At 37.9% G+C, this 27,410-nt stretch overlaps 1 protein-coding gene across 1 annotated transcript; it reads left to right on the top strand.

Annotated features, from left to right (window-relative positions):
* Window positions 1-744: 744 nt before the first annotated feature.
* swt1 (SWT1 RNA endoribonuclease homolog) lies at window positions 745-26,902 on the top strand. Its single transcript, XM_087784935.1, has 17 exons — window positions 745-1,128; window positions 3,146-3,236; window positions 4,978-5,054; window positions 5,128-6,148; window positions 6,216-6,345; window positions 6,927-7,028; window positions 7,942-8,133; window positions 8,702-8,795; window positions 10,518-10,699; window positions 11,600-11,742; window positions 11,826-11,964; window positions 15,413-15,549; window positions 15,619-15,773; window positions 15,890-16,036; window positions 20,392-20,458; window positions 20,544-20,611; window positions 26,032-26,902. The coding sequence occupies exons 2-17, from the start codon at window positions 3,165-3,167 to the stop codon at window positions 26,162-26,164; spliced, it is 2,859 nt and encodes a 952-aa protein (XP_087641061.1). The 5' UTR covers window positions 745-1,128; window positions 3,146-3,164; the 3' UTR covers window positions 26,165-26,902.
* The last annotated feature ends 508 nt before the right edge of the window (window positions 26,903-27,410 follow it).

Raw genomic sequence — 27,410 nt, 5'->3', positions numbered from 1 at the left:
GGTGAGTAAGTAAGTCATTTATATTTGTAGAGCGCTTTTCCAGACTGGGGTGATGTGATTGATGGAGGGGGTCTTGGTGATTTCTGGGCAGAAGCATTGTGTACCAGTTCAAGTTTTCCGAGGGATTTGAGGTGGAGACCAGAGAGGAGTGAGTTGCAATAGTCCAAGTGGGATGTGACCAGGGAGTGGACCAGGATAGCAGGGGCTGAGGGATGGACGGAGGTGGTTGATGTTTCGTAGATGAAAGTAAGCTGCCCGGGTGATGTTGTTGATGTGGGCTTGGAAGGAATAGGGTGCTATCCAGGATGATGCCCACATTTTTCACCTTAGGGGAGGGGGAGAAGGAGGAGTTGTTGATGGTAAGGGGTGGGCACTTTGCTTTTGCAAGTGTGGATTTTGAGCCGATGAGAAGTATTTCTGTTTTGCTATTGTTGAGTTTGAGAAAGTTTGAGGAGAACGGGTAATTTATTTATTTTAGACAGTCAGAAAGGGAGCTGAGAGGCAGGGTGGAGGTGGGTTAAGACGAGAGGTACAATTGGGTGTCATCAGTATAGCACTGGAAAGTGTTAAATCCCCGAAAAATGTGAACAAGGCTAGGAGGTAGATAGTAAAATAAGGTGACCTAGGACAGAACCTTGAGGAACACAGGTGGAGATGGGGGATGGATCGGAGGAAAATGTTTTTAACTGAATGACTTGGGAACTACTAGAGAGATAGGATAGGATTTAAATACAAAAATATATTTGAATGTTTAATAGATATCAGCTGATGCTTTGTTTTTTAATCATAGAAATAATGAAACGGTTAATTGACCCAAGAGTTGTTTTTGCAGTTCTGAAATCGGCCACGAGATGCTGCTGCTGCTGCTGCTGGTGGTATAAGCTCACAGATGATAAGCGCAGAAGAAGAGTGACGTTCGTTTCACTTTCAGGAAGAATATTCTTTCTACATCCAGAGATTTGCCGCTTTTAATTTCAACCAACAACTTCATTCTACGAAATATTTGAGCAATCTTTTTCTCTTTTTCCTTGAAGAAGTCAGTATTGTTCATTTTTTGTTTTTCGTACTCAGAACTCTTTCCCACAGGTACCCTGTCGTGGACGTGTGTACTTCTGTAGCAACTCTTCGGTACGTAAAAGTTCACTTAAATACGTCATTTTTGGATATATAACCACAAAAATCACGCGATGTCGACATGTTTATGTTACTGAAAGCGTCAGGTAGTTGTTAGTTTCAAAAAACGTGTCGTTTGCTTCTATTCTGATCTAAGAAGGCACTGTGTGTGGCTTATGCATTAATAATACAAGGACCTTTTATTATATTGTAATAGAAACGATCTTACTTGGTATTAAAAGTAGAAATAATGGTTGTTATCTCACGTTGCATTCTCCCATTGCAGTACTCATTGTTATTTTTATACCATTGGTTTGTTTATATATACAATTCAACAAGGTACATTTCCATACGTTATATGGTTTCGCACTACTAACCAAAATCACACTGAAAGACAAATATTGAACTAAAGTATGTTCATCGAACTTACCCAACCACACATAAGTTTATTATGATTTTATTGTACAACTGGTATTGTGTGTCTGCTTCATGTGTGAGGACTTCGGTAAGTAGACCGTACCAGGAACTCAAAAGGGTGAAGGCCACCTTGAGGGGTAATACATTTTCAAGATGCTTGTGTTTTAGTTGGGGGTAACACTTTATGACTTGTGAAACTCGGATGGAGATATAACAACAGTCTCACCTCTTTGTCCCTCAGAAATGATTCAGACAGAGAACTGGGAACTATAATATATTATTTTTCAGTTATTCTACTAATGATCATTTTGTGTCCAACTGAAGGTTCACAGGAGGGGCAAGCTCGTAAAATTCCTCCCCTTAAGGAATCTCTCAGATATTTACAACCTTAGATTTCAAGTTAACCTCAGAAGAATAGAAAAAAGACAGAGCGCTCTTGTTCTCAGTATTATCTTGATCTTTAAAGTATATACTTTTTTGAGTATTGTTTTGATTGTTAAAGCGCTTTGTGACCCTGGTCTGGAAAAGCGCTATATCAATAAATATTACTTACTTACTTACTTACTCTTTTTTCTGTTTCCTCTTTTCAATTAACCAGCCTCCTTTGAGTCTTTGGTGGGAGGACGTCTTGCTTTTGATATTGAAGATATATCCTCATATTGATCCACATATATGTACTCATTGAAGGGTTAAATTATATATCCTCATCAACCTATTCTTGTATTTTATCTTTTAACAACTTGTTATACCCAAAGAGCAGGGTTCAAAAGTTGAAGGCTCTCAGCATCTGTGCCTCAACTTTGTATGAACCTTGGTGTGCGTTTCTGATACCATTAACAGAGACCTCTGTGCGACAATAGTTCCAAACTGTGGAAGATATAAGTGTTGGAAGGAGGACGCGGCCATGTTTGCATCCTCTCCATGTTGAGATAGGAAGCATGGACGATCCTAAAAATGTCATGACCCAGAATTTATGGTGTACAGACCTGGGTCGAGATAACAAGCGTGAAGGATTTTCACACTTTTACCTCCTACACTGACGTCATATCTGAGAATGAACTGATACAATGAACCGACTATTAACCGACTATTAATATGTGTGGAAAAACAATGACACTTAAGACAGTATAGATTTCTCATCATTGTTCAAAGCATTAAGTCAGATTCTAACCTGACGTTATCTTACGTTCCTTACAAAGTTCACCCTAAACTGACATGCACTTAAACTCAGATCATGTATATTTTTCCTCCAAGAACATATGGATGGGTCATTTCCCCTTTTTACAGACATCAAGATGTAGTTTAAACAGATGTAATTTATCTACCTAATATGGAAGTGTTTTAGTGGCTTCATCATATGGGCAATACATACGCTCAGGCTGAGAATGTTTCACCATGATGTTGAGATGTGCAAAGGTGACTGGTTGTCGTTGGAACATTCTGTGTGCCAAAACTAGATGCAATTTTCCTCCTGCTGATGTTTGTTGACAGGTCTGCTACTCAGAGATGAGAACAAAACCAATATAAAAACTTTAATTATAGTAGTAAATATGTAATAAAAGAGTGCTTGATTCAATAAATGACAAATTTCTAACAATGTTCTTTTTCCTTTCAGGTTACACTCCTGATTGATAATGTCTAAAAAGTCAAAGAAGAGGAGTAGAAAGAGATCATACTCATCCCCTTCAAGTGAAGATGATGAGAAGGTAAGAGGGTTTCTTTATAATGTTCTTTGTTGTTATGCATTCGAGTGGATACATTGGTTAATAATGTTAAGAAGAGATATCTTAATGTAAAACGTTTGGCTTATGCTGAATTCACTTTAAATTCATGTATTCTATAATATTATGATATACATATTATTGTAAAATGCATTTTGTGTATTTTTTAAATCAATTCCTGTTGCAACAAAATTATCATAGAGGCAAAAAAAGACAGGAAGAGGAGGAAAGGACTGAAACGGGGGAGGTCGAACAGAAAAAAGGTGAATACTGGAAAGAAGGAGTACTGAGGTGCAGAGAGAAGAGTTAAACAAAGATTGAAATAGAGAGTTAGGACTCACTAACCTCCTTCTTTAAACCTACAAATTATTTGTATTGACGCATTTACTTTGGAGAGTAAACCTCCTCCACTAACCTCAACTGTCAAGGTTAGAGACAACACTGGAATCTGGAGCTGCTCAGACAAACTTAATCAGAAGTCTTCAGCAATAAACACACGCTAGACTTTTCTGGTTTAATAAATACTTTAGTGTATATGGAACAAAGGGCAGTGATTGTATTATTTATTATTTTTTCTTGTATTACTCTGCTAAAGATCAAGGATAACTTTGTGGTAAGTTAAATATTCATAGGGAGTGCAGCTGCATTAATCACAAGCAGATTCTTAAGAACACATGGGTATAAACAACTTTGAAGAAGTGACACATACTATATAATGCTATATAAACTATATAATCCTTCAAAAATGAAGCATCCCTCTGAGTTGTTAACTGTTCACGTTTTTCTATATTTGGGTGTAAACACAGCCGGGTGAAAATGTTGAGAAAGGTTGCGTACTATCTGGGAGGAGAGATGACCTAAAAAGAGAATAGATAAACGTACTGTCGAATGTTGTACCAGAGATTCTGTTATTCTTCAATAGATTATTACCACTGATTCCAGTCCCCAGTTTCGTCTACACTTCGTCTGCTGACGGATCCTATCATTCAGATAAAATAACAATTGTAAACGCGACCGTGAAACCCGGGTGCATTTGGATGTAAACCATAATGGCTGGCAACTTATTATATGTTTATATAATTGTTCATTTTCTAAACATAAATTATCTAATTTCTTTAATATATAGTAGGTCTTTCTCTGTTTTCTTTTTTCCCAAAGAGGATGTTATAACTAGTGATTAAGATGTTTATTTGACAGAATATCTTAATTGCCCTTCGATCTTTTTTATATTTTTTCCTGGTTTGTTTAGATCTTTAGTTTTTGTTGACCAGGGGCTGAAAGCATTGAACAGCTGAGGTGAAGCTGAAGTCCTCAGCAGCTAAAGGAACAATGAAATCCTGCGAGATCCTGACAATGACTGTGGGCAAGATGATACAGTCAACCAGCAACTCCATCAACTTTTAAAGCTGATTTTTGGAGATATTTCGTTTTTTAAAACTAATGAAAACAGTTACGACTTCTTCAAGAATCATGTGGTCTGTAAATTCTGCAACAACAGAGTCAAGTACTCGACAATACTACAAATATATCCGTCTTACTACAGTTTAACAATATATGGTAATATATAATATTGTTGCCTCTGTATCTTGATACCTAATGAAGCGCCAGATTTTTCCCTGGGCCTTAACTTTGGTCCTGTGCACCAAGTGGTCTCAGTTTGTAAGATACTCTTTATTAAATTATATAAAATAATCTGCTAATTATTACCTTATGACTTTTTTCCCAGAGACGCAAAAAAAGAAAAGTAAAAGAAGATCGACAGAAACGTGAAGATAGATATGAAGACAAGAACAAGCATGTGAGGTTTGTATCTCTCTTGAAGGAAGTTTGCACAGTTTTGGTCGTCACATTCTTTTTTTTTCTTTGTCCTACACAGCCGTGAGGCAGCAAGTCGTCCAACAGTATGTGAAAAGTCCAGAGGTCGCGAACTCAAAAAAGCTGTTTACAGACACTCAAAGTCAACAAGTAAGGAATATATTGGAAAGAAGGAAAGAAATTCGAAGAGCAAAAATAAATCTCAGTCCGACCACAGAACATCGTCTAATAAAGAAAAACCTGCAGATGTTAGTAAATCAAAAGGCCAAAGTTCGTCAGCTTCTACAAGTGCTTTGATGGTTCCTTTGAAAAAAGATAGAGAAAGTTTGCATTTTAAATTCCTGGAGAAAAGCCACAAAAAAGCAGAGAAGGAGCATGTGCGTGCCCCTCCAAAGGATACGAAGTACCAACCAATTATTAAAACTCTCAGTATCAAAGAACAAACTGAGAGGGATTCACTCAAGTCTCATTCTTTGGTGGAGGATACAAAGCCTCGGACAACTTTGTCGAAAAACATCTTTTCAGGTCCGATGCACAAATCTTCGAGGAGCTATCGTCCACGAGAAAAAGCATCCGATCTTAATTCACCACAGAAAACTCAAGAATCCGAATCAACCGAAGACCCTGTATCTCCAGCGTCTGCAGGCGTGAGTGAGATCTTAAGGACTTCTGCTTCAATCAAAGAGAAGATTTCAGACTCAAAAGAGCCAACAAAAAGGATAGAAAGATTACATAAAGAGAGAGTTTCAACACACGCAGAGAAGACGAGTGTGAGCAGTGCCCATGTTTCGAGCAATTTCACCATCAATAACTGGGTGTCGGTCCCTTCGCCTCATAAATCACCTGAAGAGAGAGTTCTAGCAGAGCCACCAAAGACGGCCGTGATTTGTAAAAATGCTTCTTCTACATCAACTCCCAAACTCTGGATGCCAAGTTCAGTCAGTGCTGCTGAAAAAATGGATGAGAAGCAGAGGTGTGCACGTCCTCCATCTCACAGTCGTGGAACAAAGTCTGCATCCCAAACATTAGTGGAAAAACCATCAGCACCTTCTGACCCCAACAGTGATTCACGGTGCCACCAGGTAAAGTCACATGACCGCCAAGGTGTATCATTTTTAATAAGTATTCCTTATATCTTTCGCACCACAGGCGCAAGTAGCCGAGGAGCTTTACCTCGCTCGCACTGAGAAGAGACTAGAGGTGAACGTGTGCGAGAGCTACGGAGAACTCACCTGTATGGACATCGATTCTCCTCAAGAGTGCGCTACAGAAACACACAGTGAGGACCTTTTTTTGCTCTAGATTTTTTAACATTCTTCTACAGATTTATGAAATAATGTTGTATAAATGCACATATACTGTAAATAATCCACAAATCTATTAGTTTAAAAGTGGGGAAATTTACCGCTGGTTTATTAGAATACCTTTTACTGGCTTTATGTCATCCTCTGCTTGCTTATACATGTATTTATCAACTTCTTAACGTGAAATGTGTAATATGAAATGAAGGCCTTTGCCTTGTTGTCGTACTTTTATGAAAATAAATTTGAAAAGAAAAAAAATGAAAGAGAGAAATTCATCATTATTTAATATTTATTAAAGATGGTTTACATTTATTTTTTTATTGTACCTATTTGAATTTTCAGGATTGTTTGACCCTTAAAATTGACAAAATGATCTCAAATTCTTAATGTGTCATTTAATTAGTATGTTAGAAATAGGCTTAAAATTAACCAATGTACCTTTTTTAATTTTCATGGCCCCCTTTGAACCTCCTGTTCCTTGACCTGATTTGTGTTCCCCCTAAAACCTTCACTCGGTAGTCTACATGAAAAATTCATGTTATTTTCTTGTTTACAGACAAACAACTACCTGAGCAAGACTTGATTCTCATCCTGGACACAAACATCCTCCTCAGCCACTTGGATTATGTGAAACGGGTGATATTCCATGGCCTTGAAGGTGAGCTTGTCTCTTTCTTTCTTTTACCGTCTATATATTTTGTCTTTATCTGTAAAATACTCACTCTTCACTTCTTTTTATACATGATTATTAAAAATAAAATCATAAATTAACAACGGTGAAACTGTAACTGAGATTTGTCATCAAGATTTCAATGTTCATATGGATTTAAGCGTTTGTTTCATGTCCAAAATCAAACTATCAGAAGTCTAACATCCAGGTTTGTCCTGGGAAATGTATTAATCGCTGTAAAACCTGAGCTGTTAAATAATTGAGAAGTTATTTAAAAACTTGATTTTGGTCCTTCTGAACAAATGAAAACAGTGAGTATCAAATTTGACATGCATCAATAACGCAAGAGTGTCGGCTGTAACTTTTATTGTTATGTCACACCGGTGAAGGTGTTTGGGCATGTTGGGTGCATCCGCTTTGCAAACAAAATGAAGCCACACTTCAGTCACGCTCTATGCAAGGTGTGCACAGTGAACACACAACATGCCTGGGGACTGAGTCAGACTTCTTCGGAACTGACAATTAGAGGGAAGTTGAAAACTATGTAATTAAAATCACTCTCTAATAAATATATCACACTCTAAACAAGGTGTCTGCATTGTAGACCAATTTCATTAGATCCAAAAGCCATTGTTTGTTTACGTAAGCTTGATTGAAACAATCATCTTGGCCTGTCAACAGACTAATGTCACCTCGGAGGAAATACCATCTCTTTTCTAAACAAAGACAGTGTGGTGTATATACGTATTATTTTTTGGGCCTGTAACTTAGAATGTTAAAATATTTGGATCATTTTTCCGATTTCCGATTTCCGATTTTCCTAAAGACATCTTTCTTCCCTGCCTATCTTTCACCATCACTGTCCGCTCTCTCCCCACTGAACTCTGATTCCTCACCCCAGGCTTGGGTCATCCGATCGTCTTGATCCCCTGGGTAGTTCTTCAGGAGCTGGACTCGCTGAAGATTGGAAGGGGGCTGGCAGGGTCCGTTTCTCACCTGGCCTGTCCTGCCATCTCCTACATCCACAACTCCCTGAAGAACCGCGAGCCGCGTCTGTGGGGCCAGTCCATGCAGCAGGCTGCTGAGATTAACGGTGAGTTGAAGTCATTAAAACCGTTTTTTGTCTCTATGTTCTTTTTTAAATATCCATGTCATTTTATTTATCACCGTTAGGTGTCACTGTTGCTCAGTTAACGGGCATATAAGTAAGTAAGTAAGTAAGTAAGTAATATATATTTATATAGCGCTTTTCGAGACCAGGGTCACAAAGCGCTTTAACAATCAAAACAATACTCAAAACAGTACATACTTCAAAGATCAAGACAACACCGAGAACAACACAGGAGTTCGAGAAATTCAAGGAAAAGCCTGAACAAATAGAAACGTAAGTGAGGAAGTAATATTTATTTATATAGCGCTTTTATATAGCAGATTTTCTTTAAAAAAAAAAACCGTTTATGCTGATTCATTGATTTAAAAAAATATTTTATATTTTATATCGCTGACAAGAAATATATTTCTCAGATAGTTCAAAATTTCTGAACGTGTCATGTGTCTCGAGGCAGAAATGTGCTCCACATCGGCCGGAGCACTTTCTGTTGTGAATAAAACATCTGTGTCCTCCTGCTCAATGTCACGTCCTGTCCTTCTTTTGTCCTCAGATGGTCTCAACGCTGAGAATAATGATGACCGTGTGCTGCAGTGCTGCCTGCAGTACCAGACTCTGTACCCGGGCTGCGCTCTAATACTATGCACGTGAGTGCCCCCCCCTCCCTCCACCGTTCCTCTTCCTCCCTCGCTCTGTGATAAAGTGCTGCTACTGCAGTGTGTGTGTGTGTGTGTGTGTGCAAATAAAGCATGTGATCGGTCACACGTGGTCCTAGCCAGATAGTTCCAGTCAGGAGGAGAAAGAGAGCCAGACAGTGTTTGGGTCAGAATGGACGTGCTGAGCAAGGAATTTCTCCGCACACAACAGGCCTAGTCTTTTGTGTCGTTCCTCCTTTCTGTTGTTTCGGTTCTGACCCATTTCTCTCGGTGCCTGTGATGAGACATCAATACCAGAGCCATTCACAGTCTTCACATTACAAGGGAATGTGCTGTGGGATGTTTTTGACAAAGAAATGACTCTCTGATGGGAGAAAGTCTAGTTCTAGTGGCCATTTATTGAGTTAGTTTGTTTTGTTTTGGTGAACGTCTCTTTTAAAACAGAGATCTGAGAACTTAAATCTGATTTATCAATCCGATATTCTGACTGAACTCATGAACTGTGTCAGCCTGGGTCGTCCTTTAATGTTTGATCTAGTCAATATGTTGACACCTTATGTAAAGATCAGTGCAGCCTTTTGACCGTTATTATGCATTTCTACCTCATTAGCTAGTCTATATGTAACTAACTATCTATAATGTTAAATAACTAAGGTGTTTTTTACCTTCTTTTTCTCATGCTCTGCTTAAATATATATTGAAAGTAATGAAGAAAATTTATAAATAAGAAATAACAAATACATTGTAGGTACATTTAAAAATATATATATATTTAAGAAAAATATAGATAAAATATAACGGTATATAATAAATATAGTATAGGATGCATCATATTTACGGGTTTGTCTATTGTTATTTTATTATTTATATTTAATAATAAATAAAATGAATATAAAATCTAACAACATATAATAGTAATAATACATAAAACACTAATGTTTATCGGATTTTTTCTTTTTTTTTTAAATTTATGTTTAAGTAGAATGTTTATAAAATCTAACAATGTTTATTAAAGAATAAAGAAATATCTTTTATTGAGAGGTTTTTCTATAATTCTTTTATCTTTTATATTTAAGTGAAATAAACAATCTAACAATATATCGTACGAAAAACACATCATATCATATATATATATATATAATCATATTTACACGTTTTTTCTATATGTTTTATTATTTAAATTTATAAAATGTATATTGAATCTAACAACAAAGTTAAAAAAAAATCACATTCACAGGTTTGTAGTTCTCTCATAATTTACATTTTCAGTAAAATGTATATAAAGTCCTCCTCAGTAACAATATATGATTTATTATATTTACAGGTTTTACCTGTTTTTAATCCCGTTGTGCAGGTCACATTAAAGTTGAAATTATATATATTAATGTTATTCTTTTAACATGAGAAAACTGTGGCATGTTTAAAAGGGGACAAAAGCATTTACTCTTAGCACATTTTGAACAATTTAAAAGCTGATTCAAATTGTGCTCATAAAGAGGCTGAAATCAAATGAAACGCTCCTGCAACAGATGTTTCAGTAGAACGGCAGGTGACACAGCCGGACACTCGCTGACCTAAATCTAAATGATAAAACATATAAACTTTAAAAAGCTTCTTTAAAATACAACAAGCATCACTAGGACAACTTGCTGGCCTACGACCATGAGATTTTGGATAGATCATCAAAGAATGCTCATCTTCTTTCCTCTCCAGCAATGATAAGAACCTCTGCTGCAAAGCCCTTCTAAGCGGGGTCAAAGCCTTCACTAAGACTGATTTGGAAGCAGAGTCCCGTTCAAGACTTCAAATTTCCCACACACCCCAAATCATTGTGTCATCGTCAACGACTGCAACAACCACACCACTTCGTAGGAGGTCAAAAAGCCCCACTGCAGGTGAGTCAGGAAAAACAGGAAGTCACTTAGCATGCTACTTCAACATTCATAACGTGCAACACATTCTGCTTTTAATTTTCAACTAACACCCACGTGCAAACTATTCTTCAAGGGAAATTTCACAACCAGACCTGCTCAACAACGTTCCTCTAGCAACTTTCTTTTTCTTTTCTTTTTTTGTTGCATGTATTAACCTGATATATGTGCAATGCATAAATTAGATTTATGTACATCTTTTCCTTCAAATTAACAAAGTGTTCCAGGAAATAGCCCTAGTTGTTGAAATGAAAATAAACCCCTTATTACAGCTATTACATCAGATTGTAATAGTTTTTTATATGTCCTATGCTTTAGGGCAGGGGCGTCAAACTTGAGCCAAAATCTCCCCACAGTTTTAGTCGCGGGCTGAGAAAGTTTTATATTTACTGTTACAGCAAAGTATGAGTCTGATTAGATATTTACTATCCAAATCATGTTTGTGTTTGTTCTCCCTTCAAATTCCTATCTTATCTCACTGTACAATTGTTGACCTAGAAAATAGTTCCTCATCTTAACTTAAACACTAAGCTCTTTACAAGTCATAAACATGCATATGAACATTAATGTCGTTTGATTTGAGACAATCCATCTCATATATTAAATATAAGCATGTAACCTTAACATGTAGTAACAGTTCCCCTCCTAAAAGATAGTAAATCAGTGACTGGAACTGCTGCTTTTCCAGCAGCTTCTATTAATGATTTACCATCAAAAAGTTTAGCTAAACACCTGCAGGCTTTTAGGAGGGAAAGTAATTCTGTTTTGGATGCAGATTCATGTTTTGATTTTGCCTTACTATAAACAAACGATTGGTTTTGACCTCTGTTTCTTGTTCTAAACGACACATGTTCCTCATTACAGACACAAACGGGCCCGAAGTTGGAGATGTGGAAGAAGAAAAAAAAATCAAGTGTATTTCGGAGCTGGAGAGCTGCCTGAAGGATGTGCTGGCTGATGTGCTGGAGAAAGAAATGAAGGCTGTTTATGATGAACTTTGGCTGGAGGTACATGAAGCTGCAGAACATTTATTCTCTCCCTCGACATATAACTGTGAAAAAAGTTAGTGAAGGTGTTTGTCTCCGGCTAGATTGTGTTCCGGAAACCTCCCTGGACTCTGACTGATGTTCTGCAATGTTTCAAAAAGCACTGGATCGCTGTGTTCGGAGGACTTGTCTCCCGGAACCTGCTGGACAATGTTAAACATCTTTTAGAATTCTTCACCTCAGGTAAGTTAACATGATCGTGATGTAGATGTGAATTTTGAATTGTAGTGCGGTAAACACTGGACTGATCCAATGATGCAGCTGCAAAAAACGGCAAACAACTTTATCCAAAAGGAACTATACTCTATACCTGCCTTCTATAACGCTTTCCTTAATAATATATAGACAATAAAACAGGAGGAGCAAACAGAATCGCATCCTGGTCACAGACCAAAATGTTAACCACCATCCTGGTCACGAGACAACATTTTAACCACCATCCTGAGCATGTTACAAAATGTTAACCACCATCCTGGTCACAGCCCAAATGTTAACCACCATCCTGGTCACGGCCCAAAATGTTAACCACCATCCTGATCACGGCCCAAAATGTTAACCACCATCCTGATCACGGCCCAAAATGTTAACCACCATCCTGATCACGTCCCAAAATGTTAACCACCATCCTGATCACGGCCCAAAATGTTAACCACCATCCTGATCACGGCCCAAAATGTTAACCACCATCCTGGTCACAGACCAAAATGTTAACCACCATCCTGGTCACGAGACAACATTTTAACCACCATCCTGAGCATGTTACAAAATGTTAACCACCATCCTGGTCACAGCCCAAATGTTAACCACCATCCTGGTCACGGCCCAAAATGTTAACCACCATCCTGATCACGTCCCAAAATGTTAACCACCATCCTGATCACGGCCCAAAATGTTAACCACCATCCTGGTCACGGCCCAAAATGTTAACCACCATCCTGATCACGTCCCAAAATGTTAACCACCATCCTGGTCACAGCCCAAAATGTTAACCACCATCCTGGTCACGGCCCAAAATGTTAACCACCATCCTGGTCACTGCCCAAAATGTTAACCACCATCCTGATCACGGCCCAAAATGTTAACCACCATCGTGGTCACGGCCCAAAATGTTAACCACCATCCTGGTCACTGCCCAAAATGTTAACCACCATCCTGGTCACGGCCCAAAATGTTAACCACCATCCTGATCACGTCCCAAAATGTTAACCACCATCCTGGTCACGTCCCAAAATGTTAACCACCATCCTGGTCACAGACCAAAATGTTAACCACCATCGTGGTCACAGCCCAAAATGTTAACCACCATCCTGATCACGTCCCAAAATGTTAACCACCATCCTGGTCACGTCCCAAAATGTTAACCACCATCCTGGTCACGGCCCAAAATGTTAACCACCATCCTGATCACGTCCCAAAATGTTAACCACCATCCTGATCACGTCCCAAAATGTTAACCACCATCCTGGTCACAGACCAAAATGTTAACCACCATCCTGGTCACGGCCCAAAATGTTAACCACCATCCTGATCACGAGACAAAATTTTAACAACCATCTTTCTAAAATATCTTAAAATAAAATGCTTTGTTTTATGATGTAAAAATATTTTTGTTTTTCCATGATTTAAATGGAAAATATATTTAATAAAAGATATCAGAAAAAACATGTTCCTATCACAACAGTACCAATGTATAATGAAGCCCACGAGGAAAAGTTATTCTCATTATAAACTAACCCCGGTGATAAGTTTCCCAACACTAGTGTTGTTGTGACATTTTGAGAATGCATGTTAGAATCAGCTCTGTGTGGTTTGTGAAAAGGAAGGCCCAGTATGCAACACACGTTGCTTAATTTCCACCTTCACTCTCTCCATGCAGAAGACTTCTCTGTTTCTTGGCCAGAGTTACTGTGAGTCATACTTGTAATAAAGTTGTTGTCCACTGCACTCTGCACTGGAGCCCTGCAGAAGTGGGTCAATGGCTAAAAGCGGAGGCTGATAATATATGTGTCAGAAAGATGCTGAGTCGCTCTCTGCAGCTCCGACTCTATACCATCCAGTTACGCTTGACTTCCTGCTGAGTCACCGTCTGTCTCTGAAGGTGTCCGTTGGTAGAGTCACGTAATGTTCTAGGTGTGATTTAAACGTGTGCGGCTCCTCCTATCCTCGGCGTGTTGAAAGTACACCGGCATGACTGTAGACTTCCTGGTCCCACGCAGCCTGGCTCGGTGCCACTGAAGTGTGAGTTGGGCCAGGAAGAGGCGGAGGGAAGATGAGGGGGAGGAGGAAGAGGACAGGAAGGAGGGATAAACTGTAGAGGACAGGAAGGAGGGATAAACTGTGGAGAGGATAAGAGCAAATGTGGCGGTGGAAAAGTACTGGGCAAAGATTTGCTGCTCTCTTGAGTAGAGGGTGAATCCGGTGTCAGGGACATTTATTCCGACTACTTGATTGGCTGAGACGTGGACTGAAGACTTCTGTGTCGTTGCAACACATGAAATCTTTTTTTTAAAAACCTTCACAACAGCTTACTCTCGCTCTTTCAAAATCATTCGTCCTTCTCACACACACACCTGCCGTCAGTAGCCCCTTTTATTTATCCTTCAACCTCATGCAGTTTTCCTCGCACTGGACTCTGATCCAAAGGCTTAACATGACTGTACTGCTTCTGACACCTATTGTCACAGGGAGTACTACGGAGCCTTGTTGAGTATTACAGTACGACAAAGTCTTTAGGAGTAACACTACAAAGCTTTGCAGAGTCATACTTAGGGGGCCTTGTAGAGTAATACAACGAGCCTCATAGAGTAATACTACGAAGCCTCTAGGAGTAATAATCCAAAGCCTCTAGGAGTAATACTATGAAGCCTCTAGGAGTAATACTTCAAAGCATCAAGGATTAATACTATTAAGCCTCTAGGAGTAATACTACAAGCCTCTAGGAGTAATAATCCAAAGCCTCTAGGAGTAATACTATGAAGCCTCTAGGAGTAATACTTCAAAGCCTCTAGGAGTAATACTATGAAGCCTCCAGGAGTAATACTACAAGCCTCTGGGAGTAATACTCCAAAGCCTTTAGGAGTAATACTCTGAAGCCTCTGCAGTATTTGTAGTATTACTCTAAAGTCTCTAGAAGTAATGGATTTTCCTTGATTTTCTGTAACTCCTGTTGTGTTCTCAGTTTTATCTTGACCTTTAAAGTATATACTTTATTGAATATTGTTTTGATTGTTTAAGCGCTTTGTGACCCTGGTCTGGAAAAGCGCTATATAAATAAAAATGACTAACTTACTTACTTACTACAATGCCTCTTGAGTAATGCTACAAAGACTCTAGAAGTAATACTACGAAGCCTCTAGGACTAACAGTATGAAGCCTCAAGGAGTGATACAAGTCTCTAGGAGTAATACACCGAAGCCTCTAGGAGTAACACTACAATGCCTCTTGAGTAATACTACAAAGCCTCTAGGAGCAATACTACAAAGCTACATGATAATAGAGAATTATGTTACACTGAAAGTGTGAAAAATGTCCATCTAATGTGGTTGGATCTCACAGGCTCCTCTGCATCAACATTGACTGTGGTTATGACGAACCGATGTTTCTTTTAAGTTTAATATCTGTTTCCTCTCAGGGAAGTCGTCGCCTGCTCTCATTTTAACATCCATCTATCAGGCCAAAGAACTTGTGAAGGCGTTCAAGTCGAGGTGCAGCCTGGTCGGCACTGCTCTGTCGGAAATGGACAACATGGTCAACTTGTGTAAAGACAAGGTTGGTTTGGAATCTACTGGATCTTGAACTCAAAGAAAAGCCACAAGTTTATTCTTTTTTACTCCTAAGACAGTTGGATCGGTGAAGCCAGGGGAAGGTTCTCTGGACGATGACGTGATCATGAACGATGTTGGAGATTACAGAGAGGTGGCGCTCCCTCAGGTCTCCTACCAGGAAGTGTGGCAGATGTTTGAGAACATCTGGACTAACGTGTGCCAGTTAAGGTTAGCTAACGTGTTTTTATATTAATTCACTTGCTTATTGTGGCAGGCCATGATCCATCTGAGTAGAAAAAGACACATGTTGTTCCTCCTCTGATCTCTGAGTTCATTTATTTCAGCTTGGAGGTGTTCAAAGCTCTAAGGTTCGACCCCAACAGCATGCAGAGTGGTCTTACAGCGGGGGGTCCGATGCCTCCACAGGACGCGCTGGCTTGTTTGACCAAACTGTCCTCCATGATCTCACAGCTGCTCGAAGCCTTCAGCAGGTATTTGACCTTCTCGCCCCTGACATGACCTTTTTTTTGTGTCCTCTTTAATGAATCAAATTACCTTAATTTTTTTTTTTAAGTAATGTATAAGAAATATTTTTCTTAATAAATAAAAAAAATAACACAGTTTAATATTCTAATCCCAGTAATTCAAATCAATATAAATACATTTGTATAATTCAATTTAAAATGTTCTAAATAAATGTTGTTGTTTTTTCACATAGAGTCTGATATTCTTAGTCCAATCATTCAAAAAATAACATTTTTAATTTAATATTGTTTTATTTTATACCAACCTTAACCTTCACTTTTCAAAATACAAATAATTGAATTAAATTGTTATGTAAAAACAAATTTAGTATGGCAATTACTGAATTCAATTATTTAAAAAACAAGTAAATGTTTAAAAAAGCAACAACATTTAAATGAAAAAAATAATCAAAGTTACAACATTGAAATATTAAATCTAACCATTCAATATCCAATCTGGTAATTACATACTTCCATAGCTGTGTTAACTTCTATCCCGTTGGTTCGCATCATGATGGAAAATAGGCCTCGACTCTTCCCTGGATCCTCACTGAAGTGTCCTTTCCCCGTCCTTGACCACCTCTCTCTCGCTGTGTCCTGGTTATGCGTGTCCTGCGCTCCATGTCTTGATCTGGCAGTGAGTTGTGGTCCAGCTGTAATCTGCTTTCACTTATCACCTTTGCCATGACGCAACAGAGACAGCAGCATGCAGAGATTGTCGCTCCACTGTTAGGAAGTAGAGCTGGAAGTTTCTCTGCCATATCTGACTATGAATGTGCTTCACAGCTTCATGTAGCTGTGTGATACTTGCACTCTCTTCCCTCCCTGCTTATGTGTGTCTTTCATTCTCACACTCACACGTGTCAATAGAAACAAGCTCCTGCAAGTGTGTGTGAGACAATCATGTGAGGTTATTTTAATTCCCTGTAAAATTGACTTGCACAACCCTTTGTACACTACGTGTGAATTATGAGAGTTTAAGTGGCGTTCAGTGTGTCAGCGTGTCGCTCACCACTTCCTTATCCAGCTCGTATGTAAGCATGTTCTTCATGTGGTGTTTCTACAAGCAGGTTATTTCCTGTGTTATGAAGCTTTCTGTGCTTATCCCTGACACTTTCTATCGTTTCCTCAGTTAATCTGAGGTCACACCCCGGTGACTTATTGACCTTGTGAGAAGAGCGACAACGTTTAGGTTCAAAAATAACATACTCCTTACACTAATACTATGACATAATTTCATTTACGCTGTGTTTTACCATTGAGGAAAAATATATAAGAATATATTCTATTGTTACAGCAAAAACAAAAGTGTGTCTAGCTGCTTTAAAAGCTGTTGCAGCACTGTTTTTTTCTGAGTAAAAATAGATCTAATGCTAATCCCTAAGAAGAGGATTGTCGAAATCAATATCCCTAGGGCCCGAATCTCTTTAGCAGTGTCTCGGGCCAAACTAAGTACCTAACCGGAAGTATGAGTCTGATTTGTTTTTTGCATTTTCATTCTTCAAGAGTTTAATTATCGTAATAATCTCTGTGTTTGTATTCTTTTGCTAAACAAATATTTTACTACTTACATCAAACTTATTCTTTTTGACATGATCACATGATCTTACCTTAAAGACTGATATCTTAGGACTCTTCTTAGAGCCCTGTTTTCTATCTAAATAAGTAAGTAAGTTATATTTGTATAGCACTTTTCTAGGCCAGGGTCACAAATGTAATAAGTGAAGCACAGGTTAAAATGAACTATGCAATGTAACATTAGTCAAACTACTGGTCATGGTGGATGATGTCAGCGGCTTCTTTCACACAGTCATCAGTGCAGAGGAGATGAGTCAGTCTCAAGGACTCCTTCATCCCTCCTGACATCACATCACTCCGCATTTGGGAGGAGGGGGAGCAAAGTGATGATGGCGGAGATGAGACTGACCATGAATCCTCCTGCTTATATCTTGTATTTATAGAACTGCGCTTTATATTATTATTAAAACTTTTATTCTTATTTATACCTGTATTTATCTATATACCCTTCTGCCCTTCTGTCGGCTGCTGCCAGGCAAATTAAATCCTAATCTCTCAAAGGAACCCTCTTGAGAGATGAATAAAGTACTATCAATCTATTCACTGATCTAATTTATAATAAACGGTTGTGCACCAACATATACTTCCATAAAAACACTCTTGCCTCACTGACTTGACACCATGGATGAAGAGAGTTTTTGTTGGATATCCCTATTTTTGTTTGACAAATGGGCTAGAACAGTAATAAAAGGGTAGTGGGCAGTGCCAGGTGGGCCGTCGCACATTTTGGCCAATGCATTAAGAACATTTAATTTATCTAATGCAGCAAGCTCCACAAAACCTTATCAGCTGTTTTAGTAGATTGCTACATTGAAATCTTTAAGCACTTCGACTGATGGGCAAAACAAAGCAAGCGAAGCATTGGTTATTTGCTAACCTGTATAGGGCTGGTATTTTCCAAGATAGATCTTAAAGAAGAAACTGTGATTAAGTCTGATGCGTAGCGTCATCACTATCCAGACAGAAAACCACTTAGAGTGTGAGTCCCCACAATGTCAGGCACAGCAAGATTTGACTGCAAATCCCGACCACTTTTAATTTGAGTCCGCGGTCAGTGCCACAGTTAGCACAACTGATTCTCCACAAGTTTCTTTCTTACTATGACTACTAACACACAGGTGCCAAACTAATACTTCTTACACAGTTTCAGATGTTATGGATGGAGTGAGTGGAAAAAAGAAAACAATGAGAAAGGGAATGAAGTAATACAGAGTAGCAACATCTTCCTATACTGACCTTTGGGAAAGAGCTAAGAAAATAGGAAGGAGGAATGAAAAAGGTCATGAAGTAAGTAAATTGAGAAAAGATATTCGAGGAAAGAGGAAATTAAAAAGGACAATAGGGTATAGGGATGCAAAAAGGCAGGTAAAACGGGACAGGAAGGACTAAAGGAAAGTTCACAGAACTATTAACTATACACACTCTCACTCACAGACATGCTCAAACACACATATGGTTTCCAGAAAAGGCTATTGTCTTTGATTCTGTGGATTTCTATAGAAGTTTGGATTCATAACAGAGTTTTTGTTGATCATGACACAAGATCTGCACCTTTTGTTGTGTAAGTAGATCTTTGTTGTCACCGTTATCAGCCGAACTGAAGTCCTGTCCTCAAAATGTCTCTCATTTGCTGGTGGCTAGAGTTTCTTAGGAGGAAGACCCAAATCAGAGGAGCTGTGTTGCTCTTCTCTGCAACGCTGTTGTGGACACCTCCTCTTGGAGATGTTTGTTTGACTGTAGACTCCTAGTAGAGTGTGTTTATGAGTGTGTCTAGCTGCTGTTGCCATGGAGACAGCCAGACCCATATCTCACGTGTTGGAGCAGAACGAGTCATTCGATCAATCCATCTCAATTCATCCGTCTGTGGCTCATGTCTTACTCCAAGTGGTCTCGAGATATTTTTTTATTTATTCCTCCTCTTTGTTCATATGTCACTCTTTATTTCTTGTCTTTGTTCGAACCATCTCAACATGTACTTCAGCAGGACTCTTTAATACTGTAGCGTTCCATTATGATCCTTTCACTAATACTGTGAGTTCTTTAACAGTATCAAGAGACTGTATACGTGAAGTTAAATAACATCCAATTAAATTGCTTTTCTTTTTTTTTTTAAACAAGTATTTATTTTTTACAATACAAGTCAAACAAATCTATATTCACCAACCTTCTTTCCAAACAAGAAGTTAGTCTGTTGATGTTGCTGATATTATTGAGTTGGACACATGTGGTTTGTGGAAATTTAAGTTGGTTATTATATAAGCAGCTTAATTGGCAATACAAACACAAATGAGTTTTAGTACTTGTTCAGATGGGGAGTTTGGTAAACCAAATCATTAATCTTTCCATGTCGATTAAACATCCATTAAAAATGCATCATCAATGGGTTTTTTTAGGATCTTTAACTCAGTTACAGTCGTTTCCATTTCACCAAAACATTTCTTATTATTTAAGGAATTTCTTTGTGAACCAGTTTCGTCTCTTTGAGATGTGCTTGTTCTGTTTAATCATTGTCAAGTACACTTTCATATAGTGGTTCTTGATGTTGCAATTCAACTGTATTTCATTTAATATTTTCTCTTTCTTACGCATTCTTCATAAAATGCATGTATATTTACTTGTTAGAGGAAACGCTGTAGTTGGTATTCTAGACTTTGGTTCGCTGAGTCTAACATCGGCTTTTTTTAAGGTGAAGTTTGACATCTGACAGGGAAATGTTGCAACTCTATTTTTGCTTCCGTCCCTAGAGTCTTGTCCTCGGCTCCAGGTGAAGATGAAGTGCAGAACCTGCTGCTTGTTATCCGCTCTAACGGGGTTGGTAATGTTTCACTTTTTATTCAACACATCTGGAACTTTACTGAAAAATGTCTATTTCACTATTACATGAATGTTGTTTCAGATTAGTGAGGAGATTTCCAGGTTATCAGAAAAGGATTTGGTGGAGTGTTTTTCCAAACAAGAATACAGGTAAGATTGTGTACCTACACAAAATATATTGTATACATCTTTACTAAAAACCTGAAATAGAAATAAACATGCGGGGCAACATTTTAAAGCTTGTGTAGTAACGTCACTTACTTTATTCAAATAGTCAACATTATATTCATCCCCTGTATTGATGTCAAAACTGCATCTTTAGAGCTGTGTTCAAGGTTTGCAGTGGTCAGTAGTGACCAAAATGCCACACTGAATGAAACTATTGATGAACCGCACCGCATGGAAGGACACATTTCAATATATAAAATTAAGACATTTCAAAGCGTGTATTATGTGACTTAAAACATGGATACAATTGGATAAAAATGATGATATATCATTTTATGTAACTCTTCCCATTCTAGGTCATTTATTGCAAGTTGTCTTGTGTTGTTGCAGTCACAAACAACCTTGATGGTCACATGATCTGATCAGAATTCAAGATAAATAGTCTTGATAAGTCGGATCGGGAACAACAAGCGTGATATTGCTAAACTTGTCACATGACCTCCAAACAGCTATCAAAACATTCTTATCTCCTCATATTTCTATCTGTTCCTGCCCGTTGGGACATGTAGCGTTTGTTTTGCCGCGAAATATCTCCTCATATCTGAGTCGACCGTCGCCCTGCCAACAATAACGAACAGTTCTGACAGTTACCAGGGTCACTAGCTGACACTTTCACCTCCCACTGTCAACAAGCTAGATGTCATGGACTTGTCGTACTGTTCTGACACAAAGAAACACTAATGACTAATAATCATCAATTACTGGACACCAGCTGCATTCACTTTGATAGCTGACTTGGAACTGTGGATTAGGAGTGGCTGATCCTCATCCCAGTCAGTGTTCAATATCACGTACAGAAGCGACTTATCATACAATACTGGGGATATGCTGGGTCATGATTAACTATTATAGCTGCTACATGAAAGCTGCTAAAAAAAATAACAATTTGTAAATTATACAATATGTTATAGATTATAACTGAGGTTTTGTTGAAGTCTTCCTCTCCAAGAAGCAGTATGTCCATCATCATGATGATATATATAGTTATTACTTTATTAACAGTTACTGAGGACTAGACATTAGTCCGAGTTGATCTTATTCAGGTTCTACTGCCTCTGCATCACCTTTCAACCGCCATGCAACTGATGACTACATGATTTTAACGTATGACCATAAATAGTACTGCTATTTGTACTTGAGCTTCTCTAATGGCAATGTTGCCGTTGCTCCACATGTTTTAACAAGTGTGATGGTGAAAACTAGTGTAAATATACACTTGAAGCAAGACAAATATCATGTGTAAGTTAACTTGGCAAATAGGGACGTTATTTGATTTCCTTCTTAACAGAGAAAGAAATCCATGGAGCAATTTCCATACGGGCAACGTAGTTTTGTGTTCATTTTGTTTTCTGATGGGAGGAAATCAGAGTGCATACATCCGTACTAATAGTTGAAGGTTAAGTCCAAACTAGCCCATGGATACAAACCCCTAGACCTGGGGTGCCAAACTAATTAAGCAAGGGGCTGAAACACTAAGATTGATTGGCACATTATTTTATTATTTGTTTGTCCTCCTCTTTAAACACTCACCAAGCAAATTCCTTTTCTTCGCTGATTTGAACTGTTATTTGAAGTCTCTGTATAGTTGTTGGTGTCAATGATCTGTGTTCAGTTCATCACTTCATCATTCTCATAACCCCACGTGTTGAAACAAGCACTATTTTAGCAGGAATACTATCCAGTGTGGACGATACGGTGACGCACTGGAGATGAATTGGAACTAAAGGATTAGCCAACTCTGTTGAAAGATTAAAGCCTCCCAGTGCTCACGTCACAGCCCGTTAATGGGAGTCGGCTGTGATTATTCATTCTTTATTTGCAACACGCAGTGGAGTGATCCTGCTCTCTGCTCAGCCGGCACTTTAGTGTTGTTAAATATTTGATTCTCGGAGCCTGCTGCCACCATATGATGTCATAGGTTATGTAAATCCTGATGGAGGCTCTTCAAGCGTTAAATAAAAGTCCTTGACGAGTGGTTTTGAAATAGTTTTCAGCCCATAAGAAGGAGAAAATAGTGCGGGAATCTAATGAGATACAATTTGTATTTGGTGCATAATCTAACAAATGTTACTCAAGCATCATCATGACTTCAGCAGAACTCAATCGTAACTTCCTGTCTTTCTGATTCAGCTCATAGTCTGAAACCTCCTCCTGCCGCCTTGATGGATGAATAGATATATCAATATTTAATTCCCTTTTCAAGTGTTGAGTTTGGAGACGCCCCTTTACTGTGAACAACACATAAATCAGGATGAGTTGACCCCGAGTGCTGATAATGGCCAGCAGATTAACAGACAAGAAAGAAGGAGGAGGGAAGATTAAAAGTGTGTTGAAGAGCTGAAACCAATATCTGCAGTAAGAATGGTCACCGTGGAAACAATAGTCAGGGGTAAACAATAAGGCTTGGTTGTCCCAGTTGCAAGGCACAAACTAAAGTAAAGGTATTGGTCAAGTACCAGGCTCAGTGGGTGGGAAATAGGCCCAAATCCAAATTCACCCCTTAGTCTATTATGGGAAACATATTTGCAATCATTGGAGGAAAGTGAGTTACATTCAAATGTATCTTCACTAATGCTTTCTGTTGACCAGGGGAGTCAAACCTGTCAAGCCTGTGACATTATATTCTGCGGCCCCCATTTGTTGGCAAAGTTGTATGAGTGCATTCAGAGCAAGGAACCCCATTATTTCCAATGGTTCCGATGGTTTACCCTTGTGTTATCTCAGGGTCATGGTGACCCGAAAACACATGTGTTAGTGGGATCCCTTGTAAGTAAGTCAGTAAAGGTTATTTGTAAAGCGTCTTATAGTGTCTAGACCAGGGTCACAAAGCGCTTCAACAAACAAAAACAATACACAGTTAAAATATATACTTTAAAAGGTCAAGACACATAAGACAGACGCAGGAGTGCAGCACTGCTGCCACAGTCTCTTTGTGGATTTTTTTAATAGAAACGTGAGAATAATTTTTAATTTGGCCTGTTTTTGTCTCTGTGGAAACTTCAAAGATTTCTGCTATTATGGAAATTAATGCAACAACCATCTCCGACCCACTGCCGTAAAGTGGTTTTGTGGTTCACAAGCTTTTAATGATTTAAATAACAATGACAACAAGAATACTAATGATATGACAAATGGCATTGAAGCATCTTAAACTTCCTAATGTTAGCTTCTTCCATTAGCCTCTGCTTACTTGTGTCGTCTCTGGGTCAAGATGAACGACCTCCACCCCTGCATATGTATTTATGGAAGCCAGGGAGGTCGTTCACCGTGACCCAGAGACAACACAAGGGTTAAGATGGAACATATTTCCTAAAATAATTAACACATAAAATTAGACAAAATGGTCACAATTCACAGTGAAAACACACAAAAATTCAAATAAAATTAAGAACCTGAATACAAATACAATTTGTGAAATACTTTTCAGCTGAAAGACTATGGCAGTAGATCAGTGCCATCAGAATATTGAGTGGTTGAATTCAACATTTAAAGTGTTGAAAGATTGAATATTTTTATTGAAATGTTGTTGTTTGTTATTATTCAATTGAATATGTTTACTATTAAAAGGTTGATTTTAATTCTCACAAATTAATTTATTTTTGTACACATAGTTTCATATTCAAATTAGTATAATTCGTAAAACATTTTCTAAATTCAATATTTTTAATTCATATCCCTTTAAATTCAATACAAAAATTGTGGGTATAACAGTGCCACCAGACAATACCAAAAAAGTACAGAGCTACTGAATTTAACTTTCAGCCAATCACAGACTAGAGAACATGTGACAATTTTTGACCTATTAGAATTAAAATATAAAACTTTAAAATAAATACTTTAAAATATCAAAACCAAATTCATTTGTTTTAAAATGATTCAACCCTTTTAAGTATTAAAACAGATTTCAAACTTCCAATAAAATTAAATTGTATTGATAAGAATGTAAATGTTAAGTTTATTGTTTATTTTGAGTTTAAGACCCCTGCTGTAGATGCAGTGATCACATCTATTGTGTGTTTGTGACTTTTCTTGATAATCCCTGCAGACTTTGTATTTCTTCCAAAGTTTGTCAAGGGTCAAATATATGGATTGGCCCTCTGAGTTGTGTTCCATCATCTCTCTTGGTCATGTGACCCAGTGCAAATCATAAGTGGTAGGTTTCCAGATAGATGGAGGTTATGTTACGCAACTCTTTGTTTAACCCATGAATTTGCTTCGGTCTGTTCTGCGAGTGTGTGACGAGTGCGTGGAAACACTGCGGCGACGCGTACAAATGCAGACTCAGAAGACCGTCCACACAATAGGCCAGTGTTCCCACTCATTAGCAAACTGGGACGGAGAACCAGGACGGAACGGCGGTTAAAAAACTAGGGGGCGTCTGCGTCTTGTTCTCCTCCCTGAAAGTTATGTAACAAGTCTGGTGGAAACAAAGCAGGAAGCCAACAACTTCCCTCAGTGTCTCTGCCGCTCAGTCCACTTCGAGGGGGTTGTTCCAGAGAGGAGTGAGTCGGTTTGTTCAAGCCTCGACTTGAGCAGCTCGAATGTTGCAATCAATACGTGGTTTGGTAACAAGGACAGAATGGAAATATGGCGTTTATCAAATCCAAGTTGTAAATAAAGTACATTCTGATGGAAGTATATCAGTGCCATCAGAAAATGAAATGGTTCAATTTGATTCTTGTTTCTTAGGCATTTAATTTCTTGTGTTTTTAAATAATTAAATATAATAATTTCTATTCAAATCTACCTTTCAATGATTTGTTAAAGTTATTTGAAAATAATTTGTTTTTTGAATAATTTAATCAAAATAATTCTAATATTTTATACTTATACTTTTATACAAATAACGTTGGAAACTTTAATTCAAATAATTCAAATATACGTTTTCTAAATTAGTTGTATTTTAGGTTTTAACCGTTCAACTCAACATTAAAAATGTTGGCAATTTTATACCAAAACCATGGTTTTTGTACTAACATTTTAACATTTCTAATTCAATTATTAAAAGAAAAAGTCGACTCTAATTATTAATTGAAAACAAATGCAACCGTTTAATATAGAAAATATTGAATTCAATTATTTAAATAAAAAGGTATATGCTTAAAACATTTCAATAAACATTTGAAATGGTATTTTAATTCAACTTTCTGAAGGCACATTCTGACTTCTTTAACTAGTAGCACCTTCTAGAAACGTCAGTAAATGATCATTGTTCTCAGCGACTCAGTGCTCACTCAAGACTTTGCGAACAAATATTTGTCATTACCCAAAGGTCCGGATGTGTTTTTAGCAACCGCTGTCTTACCTCTGTTCCTTTGTGTGTTTTCTTTGTGCGTCTCCAGGGAGAAGCTGTGCATCGGCGGGACTCAGTTGTTGAAGCTGAAGGAGACGCTGGAGGCCTGTCGCGTGTCCACTGCACTGGTCTGCTCTCATGAGGGCTCCTTCGTCTCTGAGGACATGAACCAACACTGTTAGTCCTTTTTTTCATCTCCCCACACGCTGCGTTCAATGTCTTGTTTCACATCTGGAGAATAAATCAAACCTCCACTGATCCATCTTGATGAAAGATGGACCTGTTGACTTTGTTTTTGTGCATTTGTTTTACACCAGTGTTCTTACAAAGATGGAGTTACAGTGTTATAACCTGCTGGACCAGTTTCAGTGGTTTGGCTTTGACAATTTAAGCTATTAGATGGGATTAAGTATTGATAATTCAAATAGACTGTGACGCAGTAATGACAATATTATGTAGCATTTTTGATGGTATCCACAGGTGTTCATAATGTTCTGGCTGACTCATTTCTCTTTTTTCGTTAAGACGGTTCCAGTGTCTTAATCTATACTGTTTATAGTTAAAGGAAAATAATGTGAAGGGAAAGAGTGTTTATTAAACTGCTTGTTTAAGTCCATCCGATATTTCATTATTTTGTCAGAATTAGTTCATCTCAAACACTCACCAGACGTATAAAAATTTTTTTTGTGTGTATATAGATTTATATACACACTACATCAACACACACACGTTTTTTCTTGTCTGTACACTATGATGCTGCACTAAGATGTATTTTATGACTCTGACATAACTTGTTTTGTTCATCATTTTAGCTATTTATTTTTTTATAATGTATCAACGTTTGTACTTTTTGTTACAGATAAGTTGACTATTTTTCCACAAAGGCAGTATTTTGAAATAAATAAGTTATGTTCATGTTATTTTGGTAACATTGAAGTCGTTTTTTTTTCACCATGAAGTCTAATCATCTACAACGTAACGATGGGAAGTTAAAATTCTTCTTTTTATACACTGACTGACGTGAGGGAACATCAAGTACAAAATAAAGGAGTTAAAAAGCCTGAATATAATAGTTTAGTCTCAGTCAAATTCTTTTGTGTTCCTCCAGAGAACTACACACTTTTAATATCATTAGTAATAATAATATCATTGCAAGCAAAAGTCTGTTGTTTGACTTGTTTCTTGTTTCCACACGTCTGGTTTCATGTGACAAGAGTTTGACTTCATAATTCTTTCTTTTGGTGCACATTCTGTCCTTCCACTTCATCATTCTTTCTTTTAGTTCACATTCTGTCATTCCACTTCATCATTCTTTCTTTTAGTTCACATTCTGTCATTCCACTTCATCATTCTTTCTTTTAGTGCACATTCTATCATTCCACAGCACTGCCTCCTGACTGTCTGCGTGTGCTTAATAAAGTGGATTAG

The sequence above is a fragment of the Callionymus lyra genome, chromosome 2 (genome assembly GCF_982586985.1).
Source record: "Callionymus lyra chromosome 2, fCalLyr1.hap1.1, whole genome shotgun sequence".
NCBI classification, from domain to species: Eukaryota; Metazoa; Chordata; class Actinopteri; order Syngnathiformes; family Callionymidae; genus Callionymus; species Callionymus lyra.
The sequence above is the reverse complement of the archived record's forward strand: the minus strand, read 5'-3'. Positions and strand labels throughout refer to the sequence as shown.